At 39.6% G+C, this 19,354-nt stretch overlaps 1 protein-coding gene across 2 annotated transcripts in view; it reads right to left on the reverse strand.

The window, feature by feature from the left end:
* The window catches only part of NUFIP1 (nuclear FMR1 interacting protein 1), a 41,625-nt gene that overhangs the window by 17,518 nt on the left and 4,753 nt on the right, over positions 1 to 19,354 (reverse strand). For both annotated transcript variants that reach the window (XM_078375374.1, XM_078375373.1), the window contains exons 2-7: positions 17,433 to 17,512; positions 16,105 to 16,203; positions 15,256 to 15,318; positions 14,567 to 14,643; positions 5,377 to 5,469; positions 1,246 to 1,439 (exon numbers count right to left, since the gene is read on the reverse strand). In XM_078375374.1, coding sequence (XP_078231500.1) covers positions 1,246 to 1,439; positions 5,377 to 5,469; positions 14,567 to 14,643; positions 15,256 to 15,318; positions 16,105 to 16,203; positions 17,433 to 17,512 — 606 coding nt within the window. The remainder of the gene's footprint in view (positions 1 to 1,245; positions 1,440 to 5,376; positions 5,470 to 14,566; positions 14,644 to 15,255; positions 15,319 to 16,104; positions 16,204 to 17,432; positions 17,513 to 19,354) is intronic.

Raw genomic sequence — 19,354 nt, forward strand, 5'->3', positions numbered from 1 at the left:
ACAAATTCAGGCTTTATATTTAGAGGATGTGTAGTGTACTGGTGGAATCAAATTCATACGTTCAAATTCTCATTCTGCCACTAATGAGCAGAAAGACTAACATAAACTATTAGGTTGATGCAAAAGTAAGTGCGTTTTTACTATTACTTTCAACGGCATAAACATACTTAGTCTCTATGTTGCTCATTTCTAAAATAGAAACAGTAACGGTATATGTGTAGAAGGTTGTCATGAGAAGACTTCATCTATATGAAGCATATAGAGCTCAGTAAACACCTTATTCAATAAGCGTTGATACTAATTTATAATCATTAATATTCTTAAATTTTCTAATACTTAGCCCAATATTTCCTTATGACATGATCTTTTTCCATCCTAATTCAGTCAACAAATTAGTTATCCTCTCTTTTCTTGCCATCCATAAGTTCAAAAACTTGCCGTGGGATTATCACAGAAGCCAACACCATCCAAACTAAACAGGCTACAATCAAACCCTACAATGTCAGTAATGGTAGTTCACTCACTAATCATCTCTGGGTATTCCTTTGCAGTACAAAGTATTTGCAATTACATAAAGCCTCACAGTGTTACTGGAAGAAAAGGCAGTGTAAGTATTTACATACACATTTTAGTTTTTCAGAAAGAGAAATGGAGTCTCAAAGGCTGAACGATATCTACATGTAATAGCAGCACTTTGATACTTCCGTTTTTCAACTAATAAGCAAGTTAAATTGCCCTATGCATTTCAGAGGAAATTCAAGGACAAAGATGTATAAATAGAATCTATGCGCTGAAGAACAATGCTAATCAAACATAATTAATCAGTATTATTTGCACAGAGATCATGGTATACAGTAGCATAAAGTATACTGACTTCCATTAGAATTGCTGCTTCATAGGTGAAGGGAAAATCCACGTATTTGGGCAAATTTAAATGTACAGCATTAATACACTCAAAACAATCTTAAGAAATTTCTACGATTATATCATACTAATGAAAATTATCCAGCAAATACCGTCTTTCTCCCATAGCCTCCCTGCCCCATGTACCCACCCAAGACTCCGAAAAGATGTTCTGAAATGCGTTTTAAATAAGATACGCCTTTAAAAAACACACACACAAAAGCACTATTTTGCATTGTTACACATTTGACGTTAAACGTTCCACAAACAAGGCTGTGAATAATCAGTTTCAGCATCATTGTCTGTATGCTTACAAACATGTTATTTTCCTGTGTAGCTTACCAGAATCACTGTTTATCAAGACACCAAGGGGATCTGCATTTGCCTCAGGTGGACTGGCCGGCTTCAACTCACTCGAGTGACTGCCTGGTCCAGTGACTGCTCTCTGTCTAGCACTGCCGTTTTTCCATCTGTGATTCTTGCCGGGACTTCTGATCTTTGCCACTTGTGAATGTCTGGACATCCCCTTCATCTTGCTGGAGTAAGAAAATTGCAATTCTTAATATAAAAGGCACTGACCTTCCAAGAAAATTCTGAAAAAGACTACTGGATTCAAAAGAAATCTAGTTGTAAAATTGATCACTTGTAGCCTACCTAGTACATTAAAGACCAAAATAAAAGAATTCCAGTGACTTCCAAAGACAGAGAAGCTTATGGCAGAACTTGAGAAGGACAATACCCCACACAATATCCCACACGTTATTGATTCTAGGCTGCAAATTTCTACCTAAGTTGTTATCCTGAAATTGGGCCGTGTCGTATTAACATTAAAGGCCAATTTCACTGGCAGCATTCTTTCATTCTTCTATTGTAAACAAAAGCGTTTCTTAGAGTTTATAAAGTATGTTCACTCTTGTCTATTCTTTTTTTTTTTTTTTGAGATGGAGTCTTGTGCTGTTGCCTAAGCTGGAGTGCAATGGCTCACTTCAAATTCTGCCTCCTGGGTTCAGGCGATTCTCCTGCCTCAGCCTCCCAAGTAGCTGGGATTGCAAGCACCCACCATCAGCCTGGCTAATCTTTGTATTTTTGTAGAGACAAGGTTTCATGTTGGCAAGGCTGGTCTCGAACTAACCTCAGGTGATCTGCCCGCCCCAGCCTCCCAAAGTGCTGGGATTACAGGCGTGAGCCACTACACGCAGCCTTGCCTACTCATTTGAAGCTTCTGAAGCATTTACAAGTATGTCTTGACTTTCTGAAGCATTTATAAATATGTTGTTTGACCTTCATGAACCCTGTGAAATAGGTAAGACAGGTACTATTTTCTCTACTTTACAGGCCTATCACAATACACGGGCCTATCGCAATACACACAGGTCTATCACAATACACGGGCTGATCGCAATTTCACAGCCAGATCAAATCAAGTGCCCTCTCAACAGCTGCAACTACTTATAAACAAAAAGCAAGTATCGGCCAGGCGCAGTGGCTCACACCTGTAATTTCAGCACTTTAGAAGGCCAAGGTGGGTGGATCACTTGAGCTCAGGAGTTCTAGACCACCCTGGGAACATGGTGAAACCTCGTCTCTACAAAATACAAAAAGTAAGTCAGGCATGGTAGTAACAGGCACCTGTAGTGCCAGCTACTCGGGAGGCTGAGGCACGAGAACTGTTTAAGCTCAGGAGGTGGAGGTTGCAGTGAGCCAAGATTGTGCCATTGCACTCCAGCTTGAGCAACAGCAAGAGACTCCATCTCCAAAAAAATAAAAGGAAAAGAAAGCAAGTACTTTTGTGAGCATCTTTTAACTTAAACTGTGTGGGGCGGGAGGTGCAGGAGACAGTTAAAAAAAGGTTCCCTCGTGGTAGACAACAACACAAGGTATTCTTCATTCTTTGGTGGGACTGTGTTTTCACAAAGACAGGCTTTGCCAGTTTGCCATTTATCAGGCAAATTTTATTTTTCCTTAATAATGGAGGCTGCAGTAAATAGATTAATTAGAAATCCGCATCTAAATCTCAATTTTGTCACTTACAGGCTGTGTCTGTTATAAATATTTGTATGCCTAAACCTGTTTACTCTTTTAAACAGAATGGGAATCACAGGGGCGGGGCATGGAGAGAATTAAGATAATATAAATATAGTACTTCACAGAGCAAGGTAACACATGAAGACCTTAATAAAGTTTATTATCATAAAAGTTTTGAAATAATTTGTTAAACCAACATGATTAATTTATATCTCTGCAATTCCGAGATTTTTAATTCTTTTAGGGTCACAATAACCCTCAGAGAATCGCATTATAAAAATTAATATATATAGTCCAAATTGTGCAGAAAGCCATGGACCAATCTCCAGTATCCACCCACAGATGTCAGGCTAAGAACCCAACAGTGTCACTGCAAAGAAAAGAAGTATAGCTTCTGCCTCTGGCCCACTTGGCCCCATGAGGATAATGAAGAGGTGCCACTTTCCTTGGGCTCCCATTCACAGATGCCCCCCCGGTGTCTTTTCTCTTACAGCATGTGACCACAGCTAGCTTCTGAATGATCATTAAGGTATTCACTAATAAATACTAAGTTAGGAAGATCCCTCAGTAATGACATCTATGAGACTTAATTGAGAAAGTAGTATATCTGGAACTAGCACTCTATTTCACCTTCAAGGGAATAGTCCTGTTATATCATGACTTGACAATCATTTGAAAAGAAAAGTTTATTTAATCAACCACCTAAAAATAGTGTTAAAAGGCATAATGTAAATACAAATGTAGATGTACATAAAATGGAGAGATTAAGGAATAATTTTAGCTAAAAAGCTAATTGAGAGTAAAATAGAATACTAAAAAAAAAAACCATGCAAAAGAAGGCAAGAAAAGAACAAAGAACAAATTAAAAACCCAACCATATTAGGAATTACATTAAATGAAAATGAACTAAGCACTAGTTAAAAGGCATGGATTTCAGTTTAGATACCAAGGAAAAGACAAAATTATACAACATATAGGAGATACACTCTAAATATAAAAAGTTTAAAAGGAATAGGTTGTTGAAAACATGACCCTTTCTCCACCACATTATATTGCCAGGTTTATCGTAAGCCAGGTGACTGCTTCTCAGTGGACCTGTTTGTGGGCTCTATCCTGTTCTATTTGCCTATCTGTCTTTGGCCAACACCACGTTATCGTTATTACTCTAGCTTTCTTAGTGGCTGCTCTAGAGCCTCTGTATTTTCATATGCAATCAACCGCCACATAATGACATTCTGTTCAACAAGGGACACATACATGACATAGTCCTAGAAGATTATAGCGAAGCTAAATAATTCCTAGTAATGTCATAACATCATAAAAAATTACTTTCACAAAATAACTTAGTGTAGCCTATGGGTACAAAGTTTGTAATGTCTACAGAAATGTACAGTAGCATCCTAGGCCTCCACGTTCACTCACCTCACTCACTGCCTCACCCAGGGCAACTTCAGTCCTGCAGGTTCCATTCATGGTAAGTGTCCCACTCAGGTGTACCTTTTTACCTTTTTACCTTTAATGGGATAGTTTTACAGACACTTTTCTATATTTAGATACACAAATACTTAGCATTGTGTTACAACTGGATACAGTAACACATTGCACAGGGATGTAGCCTAAGAGCAATAGGCTTTACTGCACAGCCTAGGTATGTAGTCGGCTGTATTCTCTAAGTTTGTGGAAGTACGCTCTACGATGTTCATAATCACAAAATTGCCCAATACATTTCTCAGAAGGTATCCCTGTCATTACACTTAATGACAACTGTAATTGTAAAGCTTATCAATGTCCCCTATCCCTTCTCCACCAAAAAACAATGAAAAAAAAACCTTACTGGAATTTTGACTGTAACCAATTTGGGGAAGAATTAAGATAATGACACTGTTTTCCAGCCCATGAATATTACATACTGCTCCATTTATTCAGGCCTTGACTTTTTCTGAGCACTGTTTTGTAGTTTTGAGTGTAGAGTCTTGCAAATCTTTTGTTAGGTTTACTCCCAGGCATTTGATGCTATTTTAAATGGTATCTTTTAAATTTTCACTTTTTAATTGTTTGTTGCTACTTTATAGAAATAGAGTTCACTTCTTAAATATTGATCTTACATGTATTTGGCAACCTTGCTAAATTCATTTATAAAAGTGGTAACATTGGACATCCTTATCATGCTTCTAATCTCAGGGGAGCAGGTATCTCTGGAAGGATGCAATGGATCGCCTCTGGGAAGGAAACTAATTAGCTGGGGGACAAAGATTCAAAGGTCTCAATTATTTATTTTTTGAAAACCACGAATATAGGGTAATCCTTATTTTAAGATATAATTATCAGTGCTATCGGGTTGGTGTCAAAAAAGTAATTTTTTTAAAAGTAAGTTACAAAAGCAAAGATTTTAGAATTGAGTACATAAAGATTTTAAGATTCTGATTTGTCATAAGCATAGGAACTTACCCATACTGCGTTGTTGTCAATACTGCTCCTCTCTTTTCCTTTTCAAGTTTTAACTTTTTCTTCCTTTCAATATTGGCCAGAGTTGGATAGTTTCTAGAGAATAATAGAAGTTAATTATAATAGAGCGTTTAGAGTGCAACTTTAAATAAGCAATCAAGAAACTGCCAAATTTAGCAATTTTGTATAACAACCAATACAACAAATCATTATAAACCTTTAAGTGCGTCTACAATTTTTTAAGAGGTGAAAAAAGTACATTATAACAGTGTTACTGAAAGTGTGGACCAGCTGCTGATCCACTAATTTTGCTAGCACTCTGCAACTAGGTAAGGAGCGTGCCCCAGAATTTAAATCAAATATATCATACAATGTACTCAAACTGATCTAATTCATCTATTTGGCATGTACCTATAAATACTTTAAGAAAAAAATGTAAGTCTATTCAATTTCTTATGTAAATACATGCTAGGTCTATCAAAGTTACCAAGATGAGGAAAAGACAGTTCTGAAAATACAGTCTACCAGGACAACAAGAAAAGCACACAAACAGCTAAAACATGAGACAAAAGTACCCAAAAGGGTATAAAGATTTGGACAGTGGAAGGGTAAGATTATATTTAATTGGAAAAATCCATAAAGAAAAGAAATGAAAGAAATCGATCTCAAATGGTAACAGAAATCAGAGTGCGCTAAGTAGAGCAAACAATGCAAACCAAGACTTCAGAAAGTGAAAAAGGCCAGGCGTGGCGGCTCACACCTGTAATCCTAACACTTTGGGAGGCCGAGGTGGGTGGATCACTTGAAGTCAGGCGTTCGAGACCATCCTGGCCAACATGGTGAAACCCCACCCGTACTAAAAATACAAAAAATTAGCCAGGTATGGTGGCAGGTGACTGTAATCCTAGCTACTCAGGAGGCTGAGGCAAGGGAATAGCTTGAACCCAGGAGGTGAAGGTTGCAATGAGGTGAGATCGTGCCACTGTACTCCAGCCGGGGCAACAGAACAAGACTCTGTCTCACACACACACACAAAAGAAAGAGGTATCTGGAGAATGGTAGGTACTTAATATGGTATGAAACACAGTAACAGGCAATCAGACTGGAAAGGGAGACACAGGCCAAAATGTGCCTGGAATACCACACTAGAAAGTTTATATTTAATTCAGCAGGTGATGGAGAGCCATAGAAAGTTATGAACAGGGAGAGATATATACAAGGCAGTGATTAAGATGAAATCTGACGGAAGTATGCAAGATGAATTGCTTTATTTTTCTGCACAACTGTGTGGACACCAAACTGTCAGGGTGAGGGCAATAGATTCTAGTCATATAAAAAAACACAGGAGGGGAACACAGCTCTCTACTACTCAGTCTGGCTGCTGATCAAAGTAAATTTTGAGACACACCAACAAATGTGTTCTGCCATTGCTTCCAGGACACTTTTTCCTTTTCTTAACATTTGCATTACTGACTTGAATAGCACAGACAATATACAAAGCCTATGGGTGGGCCACACTGAAAGACAGCAATGGAAATGTCATTGGGCAAGAGGTTAAGTCATCAGAAAAAAACGCAATGAATTTCAATGAGGACAGTGTGAAGCAATATATATCCAGTCAAGAAAAATAGACTCCATAAATAAAACATGATGAATGTACAAACTATAAATAAACATAAGAGGAAAAGATCAAGGTCATAGGAGATAAAAATCTGACAGCCAGTCAGGAACACATGACTGCATTTTTGGAAAGCAAGTATCAGCTAAGGTTATATGAAGTAGACTCTGGCACTTGCACGAGTGTGAAATCTTCCCAGGATACTCAAAAGTAGTCAGATACTCTCAGGGACCGTGTCCAGTTTCGTGCTTCTAAACTAAAGGAATGTGGAGGGGAAAAAAAAAGACTTGGAAAGGATTCAGAAGAGACTCAAAGATGATTAATAGGATGAAAAATAAAACCTCCAAAGAAAGATGAAAGAAGCCATTTACAGCCTTTAAAAGAAGATGAGAAGCTATAAGAAAAACGGTTTCACAGAGAGGATTGGTCCAGTGGTTCTCAAGCTGAAGAGAATATGCACAAGTAGAAATGAGAATACAGTGACGACTTTGACAGCCCCACAGTGGCAGGACATGTGACTCACAGCTACTGAACATCCTCCACAACTCTCAAAACTTCCTATTGCTTACATTTCTTCAGCATTTTTGCAGACTAATGCAGACTCTTACCATGTTGGGCCATATGCTACATGAGGCGCCAGAGAGCCGATGCTAAGTAACTGCTTTTCAATGGGAAAGAATTTAAACTTGTTATAGCAATTGGACTTTAAATAAGATATAAGAAAGAATTCCCTAAATGAAACATCAAAGATGTGTAGAAACGCCTTCGGCGGAAACCGAAGGAGTTTCTACAGCTAATTTTAAAACAGCTAATTTTCTCTTTCTGGGAGACAGCAGTATCATGTTCCTGAAGGTGAGGAAATTCGTCTTCCTAAAACCAAGCATCATGTTCCTAAAGGTATTAAGATTGGAGTTAAAACAGAGGTAGAAGATTTCATTTTTCTTGGTGCTAAAATAAATAAAATCCTCTCCCAAAATTTATTCCATTCTTATTTACACAGAATCCATAGATTTAAAACTAGGGGGAAAGAAAAGTTGATAGAAAGCAAATTATCCCAAAAAAGAGAAATCAGAAACACAAGACCTAGTTACACACATAAACAACAGGAGGAAGCCCGACTCCACCAACGCAAGGCTGAGATAAATGAATACGGAAAAGGAAGGAGCTCTGATGAAGGAGTTCAGGTTTCTAAAGCACGAGAAGTAACAAATCCAAAAACTACTGAAAAAACACAAATTAGGTCTTGTATTGCAGTTACACGTATGTAAAACTTGGCCCACATCCCCTGCTAGAGAATGGGTAATATGAAGTTATATAACTTCATAGCTGTGACGAGAAAAATGTTCAGTTGGCTTCTCTGTACTTTTACCTACTAAAATTATTTTCTCCCTGTACTTCTGTCTTTCCCCAGTTCACTAAAAGGAAATGGTCTTGAAACCATGCTCTTTTCCTTCCTCTCTTCTCTCTCATTTTTACCTCATCTTGACCTTCTGCATTGCCTATACCCTGCGCCCGCAGTGACAGTCTTTAAGCACTAGAAAGCCAACGCATGGGCAAACCGTGCTAGCCACTATCTTAGCACAGACCATTCTGGTCACATTATGCTCTCCGATTTTTTCCTTATGCACAGATCATGACCATTTATTGGCTTTTCCCCTCTTCCCACTTTTACTGAACCACAACTGCTTCCACACGAGCTACAGTGTTGTACTTTTCTTTCTTTCTGAACATCAAAGAGATGCAGCATTCTTTAGGAGCAGCTCTCCTGGACCGGAATTCTGCATGAACCAGGGAAACAAAAGGACTTCCTCAGACCCACAGGAAGCGTTGAAATAAATTGTAAAACTGCTCCACCTAGTGGACTCCCAGTCTGCTGTGGAAAATGTTCCACCATTTCTGTAATAAAAGCAAGGTTTTGGAAACAAATCACCGCTCATTTTCCGTAAAGCCAAATCATACAGCACTGGTACCGCACAGTTCAGAAATTAAGAAAGAACCACTTTTTTTAGTGGCTTTTCGGTGGTTGGGGTGGTGGTGGTAGGGAAAGCAGATTATTAGTGGAAAGCCTTCAAAGTTATTAAATTAAATACAGTGGGTACCTCTGAGTTTGATTAACCTGAAAAATACGGAGATGAAGAAATAGACAAAGATGCACTTTTGTTAAAGATAAGGAAGCCACATGCGAAGCAGACCTTTACAATCTTCTTCAAGCTTTGAAATTCTTACTCTGTGAAATCTCTCACAAGCATTTTCTAACATAGCAGTTACATAAAGACTTTATTTTTCCTGCATGTCAAAGAATATAGTGGCTTCCTCAGAAAGAATGTAGCTCTCACAGAAAGATTGAATTCATAAAATAAGGACTATTCGGCCATACCAATGTGGCATTACTCTTTTTAGGAGTTCAAGTAATACTTTTAAAAATTGAGAATGACAGAAGTGTAGAAAGTAAGTATATTTTCATAACAAGGATATTGTTTGTTTTTTTGTTTTCTATTGAGACAGAGTCTCACTATGTTGCCCAGGCTGGAGTGCCGTGGCGCAATCTCGGCTCACCGCAACCTCTGCCTCCCGGGTTCAAGCAATTTTCCTGCCTTAGCCTCCCAAGTAGCTGGGACTACACACGCATGCCACAATGACCAGCTGATTTTTGTATTTTTACTAGAGACAGGGTTTCACCATGTTGGCCAGGCTGGTTTCAAACTCTTGACCTCAAGTGATCCGCCCACCTTGGCCTCTGAAACGGCTGGTAGGAACAGTATTTGTGTACTTTTGAGAAATCTATCAAATGTACCAAAAGAAGAGCAACGTTTCCCATATCTTCTATTAATAAAATATTCATATAGGAAAAAAATGAAGACTTCAGAATATATTAAAGAGCAAGAACCCGAGAAACAAAATATGGAAGAACCTCAGATGAACTGAGCCAGTGCCCAAAGAAATTCCCGAGCACTTACTAACAAGGCAACCTCACAGGTACAAATAAACCTCAGCCAGCATTGTCATTCTCACCCATTTCCTCATTCCCTTTAAACACCTCTAAATTTCACAAACCTGTAACTTCACCTATTCCCTCAACAGACTTTGCCCATTCCCCTTCCAAGGCACTGTGCCTGCTGTCACAGCATACCTCTGGGAACCAGAGTTAGACTCTATCCCCTCTGCCTCCACTACATTAAAACAATCACCAACAAGCCTATTAAACACTTGCTCAAGCCAGTCTTTTATTCAGAAGGACAGAGCTGCTTCCAAAATTCACTTACAGTTTTGGAATTCCGCTGTGCCACCAAGCACTAAAGCAGCCCTGCTAATTGTCTATTCTCCCCCATTTCTTAACAGTTTTGTTTCGGTCTCCCCGTCGACTCCACTGCCACTGGAGGTGGTCAAGCAACCCACCTCTAGCCAGTGAGATCCATATAAATATCCCCTGGTTGGAGCTAAAAACAAAGCTATTGTTTTCTCAATGAAAGGGGAGCAACTAGGCTACATGTACCTTTGCCTTTTTCTCTTCTTTCTGCCTACAATGTGGCGTAATATTTGCATATGAAAGAACCTTCTGGTGACAGGCAGGAGGACAGCCGCGTGCTAAGGAGCAACAGAGACGGCCTAGGTCATGGTACCATCATGCAGCAACAGCAGCCTTGGGTTTTGTTTTGTTTTTCTAAACCTTGGGAAAACGACACCTGTTTGCACTAAGCCATGGTTAAAGCTCCCATTCCATTTCCTAGAGCGTGACTAGTTGATGCAAGCACCACTGCACCCTACCGTCCCCTTTAATCTGAATACTTTCCGTGCTCAAAATGGCGTCTCTGGATTTAAAACATCCTCCTAAACTGTTCGGCAGTTTCGCATAAAGTTAAACATATGCTCACCATATGACCAACCAACCCCACTCCTGGATATTTACCCAAGCCAAATAGAACCCTATATTCAAAACAAAAACCTGCAGATGAACGTTTATGAAGACTTTATATAAAGGCTAAGACTGGAAACAACACCCAAGTGGGAATGGAAAAACAGACCGATACATCCACACGATGAAAAGAGCAACACTCAGCAATCAAAACAGCAACTGCTACACGTGACAACTCTCCAATGCAGACTAAAAACATGTGAGTCAGGCTAAAAGGTCCACACACTGTATGGTTCCATTACGTTTCTGCAAGGCATGAATATAAGAACAAAAAACAAATCAGTGGTTGCCAGTGGGTGAAGGGGAGGCTGTCATCAGAGCATAAGGCAATTTTTCCAGGTGAAGAAACACTGTTCTGTATCATGATTCTGGTGGTATTTATATGAGAGCATACATTTGTCAGGACTATCCACTTAAAAGGGTGAATTTCACTATACGTATAATACACGTTAAGACAAAGTGGGGGAGGGAGGCACATCACCTCTTATACGAAGCCTTGCAAACAAATTGACCACCCTGCCCTCCAAAAACTCAAATATCCCTTGACCAGTCAGGATTATCCCTACATGGCTAAAATGAATGCTTCGGCTACTTGTGGTCTTATGGCCACCTTATGTATATTTGCTCATTTCACACTACAGTGAGAATCCTAAAGGCAGGTTACTTGTGTCTGTTTTCCGGGAACTCAGCCACATACAGCAAAATCTTCGTTCTTTCAAATACCGAATGTTTACCTCTAATTTTCAAACTATTGTCAAGAGGTTATTCAAAGATAAGCATGTCTATTAACATATATTGAAAGGTTGCTGAGTTTTCTTGCTAACATTAGAAAACCAAACTACTCTTCTACCAGGAACTTTATATAAATACATGCTGCCTAAGCTAGTTTTCATCTTCAAATATTAATCTTCCTCAAGTTTCTCTCGCCAGTGGGAACGTTTGCCTTTAATCACCTGTTGCACGAAACTACAAGGGGGCGTAGTTCCCACTCGCATAGGGAAAAGCCACGAATACGTTAAAATACTGATCAATCTTCTTTGTCTCGGTGATGGTCTACCCTCTGTACTGAGAATTTCATGTTCAAGGCCATAGCAGTTTAGGTGCTTTTAGTTACACTATAATTTACAAGCATATTAATCATATCGACAAATTTCTGCCCAATTTCTCTAAAATCAACAAAGGTATAGTTCAAACATGACTTATAAATACACTATAACTATGTACATGACATAACTATATACGTGCACTATAACTGAATACATGAGATTGGATAATTTATAAAGAAAAGAAATTTATTTCTTACTATTTTGGTGTCTGGGAAGTCCCAGACTGAGGGGTTGTATCTGATAAGGGCCTTTTTGCTGGCGGGGACTCTCCGCAGAGCCCCAAGGCAGCGGAGGGCATCACAGGCAAGGGGGCTGGCTCACAGGAGACAGGCAAACTGACTTGATAAGTGACCTACTCTGATGCTAACAAGCCCACCGCCTCCGTAACTCACTAACCCTTCAATCTATGAATGATTAATCCATTGGTGAGGGTTCCGCCCTCATGACCCAATCACCGCCCAAAGATCCCACTCTCAGCACTGCCACCCTGGGGCCCGAGTTCCCAGCAAATGAACTTTGGGGCACACACTCAAGCCACAGCATGGGTCAAACTCCTTCAGCTTCTAAGTTTGACCTTGCAGTTGGCTAAGGCTCCCTTTTCACTGCCAAGGTCAAGTCTTCCCACACTACGCCACTTAACAGTACTTCAGCCAACAAATAGGTATTTCTGACATGCGAATTCTAGGCACTGTGCAAAGCACAGTGGAATCAAAGATTTATAAGACTAGGGCCAACTATACCGGAATGTGACAAATGTACTATGGTTATAAAGAAGCTACGAGTTTCCAAAAGAGATAGTAAATAATGCTTTAGGGTGTGTCAGGGACTGGCAACCGGCCAATCCACATACACCAGAGTGCAAATCAAGTATGTCACTGAGCATGATATTTAGTTCAGCTGACGTTTATTCACTTTTTTCTTATCAAGACTTTTTCAATAAAGGAAGTAATACACTGATTGACATTCTGGTACAAGCTCTTTATTTTGTTATAGACTGGCACTCTGGTAGCACTGACATAGAGAAGAGTAACTGAAGAGTAAGAAGAGTAGTAAGTCAGCCAACCTTTAAAACAGGCCTACAGGATAAAGAAGATTTTTTCCAAAGAGATCAAAGGATATGCTAATATACTCACATACTCTACTCCACGTTGCCTAGATTCCTTCATCTGTTAGCCACAGATGCTCCTGAAATGCTATTATGTCCACCAAGTCCCTGTTGACTGGCTGGACTCGACTTGTTTAAAAATTGAACTCCTTGGCTGGGCGTGGTAGCTCACGCCTGTAATCCCACCACTTTGAGAGGCCGAGGCAGATGGATCACTTGAGGTCAGAAGTTCGAGACCAGCCTGGCCAACATGATAAAACCCCATCTCTACTAAAAATACAAAAATTAGCTAGGTGTGGTGGGGCACGCCTGTAAGCCCAGCTACTTCAGAGGCTGAGGCAGGAGAATCACTTGAACCCAGGAGGTAGAGATTGCAGCCAGCTGAGATGGTGCCACTGCGCTCCAGGCTGGGCGACAGAGTGAGACTGTCTCTCATACACACACACAACTGAATTCCTATAATCGTCCCTTCACTGTCATCCAACTCTCTCCTTTGCACACAGTATTAATACCTGATATTTACACACTTCTACTGAATTACATTTATCGTCAGTCAGTTCTGAATCTTCATGCTTCTGCTGGTGCTGGTCTCCCCAGAGTTACCTCTAACAGCCTTAAAGGGCAGCGTCGAACTGTTTCACAGAACAGTACATCCGGCACATCACCACCCATGTCAGTGGATTTAAACTGAAACCTTAAACTAAGGTGAACTAAGTACAAATGTAACCTGCTGCTCACAGGAGCTGGAAGAACCTTTTTGATCTTTAAGGATAGTTCTTTTGTTTTCATCCCATGCTCTCTTTATTTTTTAATTCCAGGAAAAGAGCAGTTGACTTTAAAAGTGCAAGAGATCAACAGAGTAGTTCTGCACAGTCTTCTGCTTCAGGATGAAGTGGTCTAGTCTTTTCTGAGAAGGCAGTATAACAGATTACAGCTAGACATCAACTAAACTCTCTTCCCTAATACGTGTAAAACCACAAGTTACACAGTGATGATCAAATTTCTTTAATTACAGGAACGAATTCCCGATCTTCTCATTGTTAACAACAAGCAACTGTGTATCTTATCCACAGCTGTGTCCCCTTTGCCTGGTATATAGCAAGCAGTCACTCAACAATATTTTGTTGAAATAAATAAAGGACTAAATGCAGCAAAGTAGAATATACTTTGCAGTAAGAGTACCCACCCATATTGCCTGAACACCTAATAGGTGAAATGTAGTAGCCACCCTCAAAGAATAACATAATAGTCCCATTATGACATATCTGTTATTTAAATGAAGAGTTCTTATTAGGTCTGCCTAAAACTACATTCAGTGATAGTCTTAGATAATATGGCTTACAGTCCCATTCCCTAGCTCCACCTTTATAAGAGAATTCAATGAATTTAACGACATTAGTAAGCCTCGCCACAGCAAAATAGCTATTTCACCAGTTCTGAACTCTACTTACTTCCTTCTTTCTTCCCTCCACCGTGCAATTTCTTCTGGAGTGTCTAACTTGATTTTCTTCACGCCAGGAGCATGCATCTAGGGGAAAAAAGCGCAGTATCATACGCTTTTGACTAAATTGGAGACTTTATTTCTACAAGTAAACTTATGTTGGATACAATATTAAAACTAAGTAAGCAGGTTTTATCTAACTGTATTATAACTTTTCCTTTAAAGGAAAAAGAAGAATCTGTCATGGATTTAATTGGTGCTATTAATAGGGGGGAAGAGGGTAACATAATTTTGATTACAAAGTAGATATGTCACCCATTTTCTCAAATGACATTAAACACCCAAATGAATGACTTACCAACCAAAACCTAGGGAGGCCACTAAAGATATGAGCAGACGTGACAATCGGTAGCAGCATGGTATAGTAAAGCAGGACAGAATTTGGAGTCGAGAAACTGAAGTCCAAGAATCAGTTCTCAGGCCTTGGGCAAATCGTTTTTTAAAATATTTCAAATGGGGCCAATATAAACAACCACAGTTGTTTGTGAGGACAAAATTGAAGAAATGATGTCAAAATCCTTACAAAACACTCCATGAATGTTACTTATTAGGTATATAAATAACAGCTGTGAAGCTAACAGATCAATAAAATAAAAAGAGCATGTATTTAAAAATAGAACAAAAAGAAACAGAACATACATTTCTCCAATGAAACTGGACAATCTTCTCGTGTGCAGTAAAAGAGCAATCTACTTCAGGGCACTATAAGAGTTTAAAAAAAAAAGAAAACTGTGTAATAAATGTTTTCCATGTTAGATTTACCCCACTATACATACACAAACATACTCTGGCTATATTACATAGTTATCCCATCTATATGATATTATCTCTGCATACTTATGTCAGTGGCAAAACAAAGGTTACTCCAAAACAGGGCTGCTTTTAGGCAAAGGAATGACACCCTCAGAGTACATGGCACAATAATATATCTCATTTACTTCTCCACTCAAGTGAAAGCATACATCAGTAAAACAGCAAAATGTTCTTAATTCCTAAAGTTGAGGGGCAGTCCCAAAAACAGAAAGAGAACCTTTCCAAACCAAAGACTTCGTTTTTAACTCTTTAAACATTTTGGTTAAAATTTTCTAAAGTACTTAAGAAGGTGTGGACCAGCCATTGCGGGTGATAGGCACAGCCACATTACACAGCATGGTTTAATAGTTAAGGGCAGGCTTAAAGGGGAAAGAACTCATTAAGATGCACAAGGAAACTGGAGGGGAGGACAACTTCTTCCTGAGCAGTAGAGGTACGCACATACGAAAAGCTGCCAGAGCGCCCTTCTTTGCTGCCACCCTACCTCGTCCCTGAAGCAGTGGGATCCCCACTTTCAAACCCTAGGGTCACTGCCCTCAACTGTCAAGTCATCAAACTATATTTCTTTGGAAACCATAAACTTTAAAGGAAAACAAGCTTGGATTTGCTACCAAATATACAGACAGAAGAAGGCCACTTCGCTATATCAATTTCAGGACAACCAAGAAAACCTACTTTTGTATGTTCAGACATGTGTTTGTCATACTTTTCTTGATTTTTAAAACCACGATCACAGGTATCACAAAAAAAGTGAAAAACTGGTTCCTTTCTTTTCTGCAAACACAAACAGAGAGGAATTAGGCTTTTGGTGAAAAATCTCTAATCAATAAAAACACAAGTATCTTTCTAATAATACATATTTTGATTTTTCCAATAACCCTTTCATGTGGGAGAAACTTGTGAGTATATTTCCAATGAAGAGATTATTTTATGTCTTTCTTTCATTTTATTTTTAACAAATATATTAGTAAAACCCAGGCATAATTTTAATTTTTTTAATCCAAATAGTGCTAATATAAATTATGAGCAGATTGCAAATTGGTTAGCTAACTCAGTACAGAATATGTTGAAATGACCTGAAAATAGAGTAAAAACAGCAACTCATCCTTTAAAAAAAATAACTACAGATAACCATTGAACAACACAGGTTTGAACTGCAAGGGTCCACTTATAAAAGGATTTTTTCAACAAATACATTGGAAAATTTGTCTGGAGATCTGTGGCAATTTGGAAAAACAGAAACCACACAGCCTTAGAAATATCAAAACAATTGAGAAACAGGTAAGTATGTCATTAAAGTATAAAATACATGTAGACACCGTTCTATCCAACTATTTATGTTATTGGTAAGACTTCCAGTCAGCAGTAGGCCATTAGTAGTTAAGTTTTAGAGGAGTCAAAAGTTACACACAAACTTTTGACTGCACCCCTAACTACTGTTTTCTCAGGTATCGACTACATGGCCAGGTGTAGCGGCTCACGCCTATAATCCCAACACTTTGCGAGGCCGAGGCGGGCAGATCACTTAAGGTCAGGAGTTTGAGACCGGCCTGGCCAACATGGTGAAAGCCTGTCTCTACTAAAAATACAAAAATTAGCCAGGTATGGTGGTGGGCGCCTGCAGTCCCAGCTACTCAGGAGGCTGAGGCAGAAGAACTGCTTGAACCCAGGAGGCGGAGGTTGCAGTGAGCCAAGATCACACCACTGCACTCCAGCCTGGGCAACAGAGTGAGACTCCATCTCGAAAAATAAGTAAATAAAAGTATCAACTCTGTATCTATTTTTAAAAATGCAGAAAAGAAAAAAAAGCATTTAGGTAAATATTAGTAATTTTTGAATCCCAATTTGCTATTCATGCTTAACCATAAAATTCCTTTTTATAGCAAGGCTCCACTGTGTCAATGATGGAAGCAAAACACTGATGGCAGTTATGACGGAAATGCAAGACATGAAACAGTAACACAGGGACCAAGGGATCAAATTCAAAAACATCCTTCAAATACCTTTTTTTTCTGTTTTTTACTGGGAGGTAAGGTGAAGTCTGTGAATTTTGCATCATACTTTCGTGGATAAGAATGTTTAACTAAAAAAAAAAAGAGAGATCCATAAATGTTTGCAACAATATAATTACTTAAATAATTAAATATTATCTTCTATAGCATGTTACAGATTATTTCAGTAAAAACACTGGCAAACTACTCTTCTAGGAAGAACAGTAGTTCAAACAAAATAACAAAGATTAAAATTAGTCTACCAAATGAGTATTTTTCAAATGAAGAAACACCCGTGTGATTATATGTCCCTAGATGCTTTAGGCATCGCAGAAATGGACAGCCTAGCCTGATGAAATTCCTTTGGTTATTTCAAATATTAGAAATGTAACCAGTAAAGCCTCCAACACAGCTCCTTCAGCGTCACTTTCATACCAAGGAAACAGAACCCTGTGAAATACGTCTCTTCTCAAATCCCACTGTACTTTTCCATTCTTATTACCATGCCTAAGTCGGAAATTCTGATCTTCCACCAGATTACTCCTAGATAAGCCCCCTTTTCCAACAAACCTTGCATACTGACACTACAAAAATAATTCTCCAATCCTGTCATAACTTGGCTCAAAATGTGCATATGGGCCAGGCATGGTGGCTCATGCCTGTAATTTTAGCACTTTGGGAGGCTGAGGCAAGAGGACGGCTCAAGGCCAGGAGTTCAATACCAGCCTGGTAACCTCGCATAACCCCATCTCTACAAAAAAATTTTAAAAATTAGCTTAGCATCATGGCATGCACCTGTAGTCCCAGCTACTGTGGAGGCTGAGGCGGGAGAATCACTTGAGCTCAGGAGTTTGAGGCTGTGATAAGCTATGATCATGCCACTGCACTCCAGCCTAGGCAACAGAACAAGACTATCTCTCTCCGTCTCTTTTTAAAAAATTATTCTTTTTATAGAGATGGGGTCTCACTACGTTGCCCAGGCTGACTGAACTCTTGGGCTCAAGTGATCTGTCTGCCTTGGCCTCCCAAAGTGCTGGGACTACAGGCGTGAGCCACCATGCCCAGCTGACCCTGTCTCTTGATTGATTGATTGATTGATTGAGATGGAATTTCAGTCTTGTTGCCCAGGCTAGAGTACAATGGTTCAATCTTGGCTCATTGCAACCTCCGCTTCCCAAGTTCAAGTGATTCTCCTGCCTCAGCCTCCCCAGTTGCTAGGATTACAGGCATGCGCCACCATGCCCAGTTAAATACTTTTGTATTTTTAGCAGGGATGGGGTTTCACCATGTTGTTCAGGCTGATCTCAAACTCCTGACCTCAAGTGATCCACCCTCCTCAGCCTCCTAAAGTGCTGGGATTACAGGCGTGAGCCACAGCCCCTGGCCCCGTCTCTTAAAAAAAAAAAGGGCCTGGCATGATGGCTCATAGCTTTAATTCCAGCATTTTGGGAGGCCAAGGTGGACAAATCATTTGAACCCAGAAGTTTGAGATCAGCCTGAGCAACATGGCAAGACTCTGTCTCTACAAAAAATACAAAAATTAGCCAGGCTTGATGGTGTCTGCCTGTAGTCCCAACTACTCGAGAGGCTGAGGTGGGAGAATCGCTTGAGCCCAGCAGGTCAAGGCTGCAGTGAGCCATATATGTGCCACTGCATTTCAGCCTGAGCGACAGAGCAAGACCCTGTCTCAAAAGTAACAATAATAAAAGATGAGTTTGACCTTCTCTCTCCCCTCACCATGTGATGCCTTCCTTGACGTTACAATGCAGCAAGAAGGTCCTCAACAGCCTCCTGATCTTGGACTCAACCTCCAGAACAGTGAGCCAAATACATTTCTGTACATTATATAATTCCCTACGGCAGCACAACAGGGACTAAGACAGCTTCTTAGAGACCTTCTGGGAGATTCCAATTTATTTTCGTACCCTTCTCCC

This window comes from Callithrix jacchus, chromosome 5 (assembly GCF_049354715.1).
Source record: "Callithrix jacchus isolate 240 chromosome 5, calJac240_pri, whole genome shotgun sequence".
In the NCBI taxonomy this organism is placed as follows: Eukaryota; Metazoa; Chordata; class Mammalia; order Primates; family Cebidae; genus Callithrix; species Callithrix jacchus.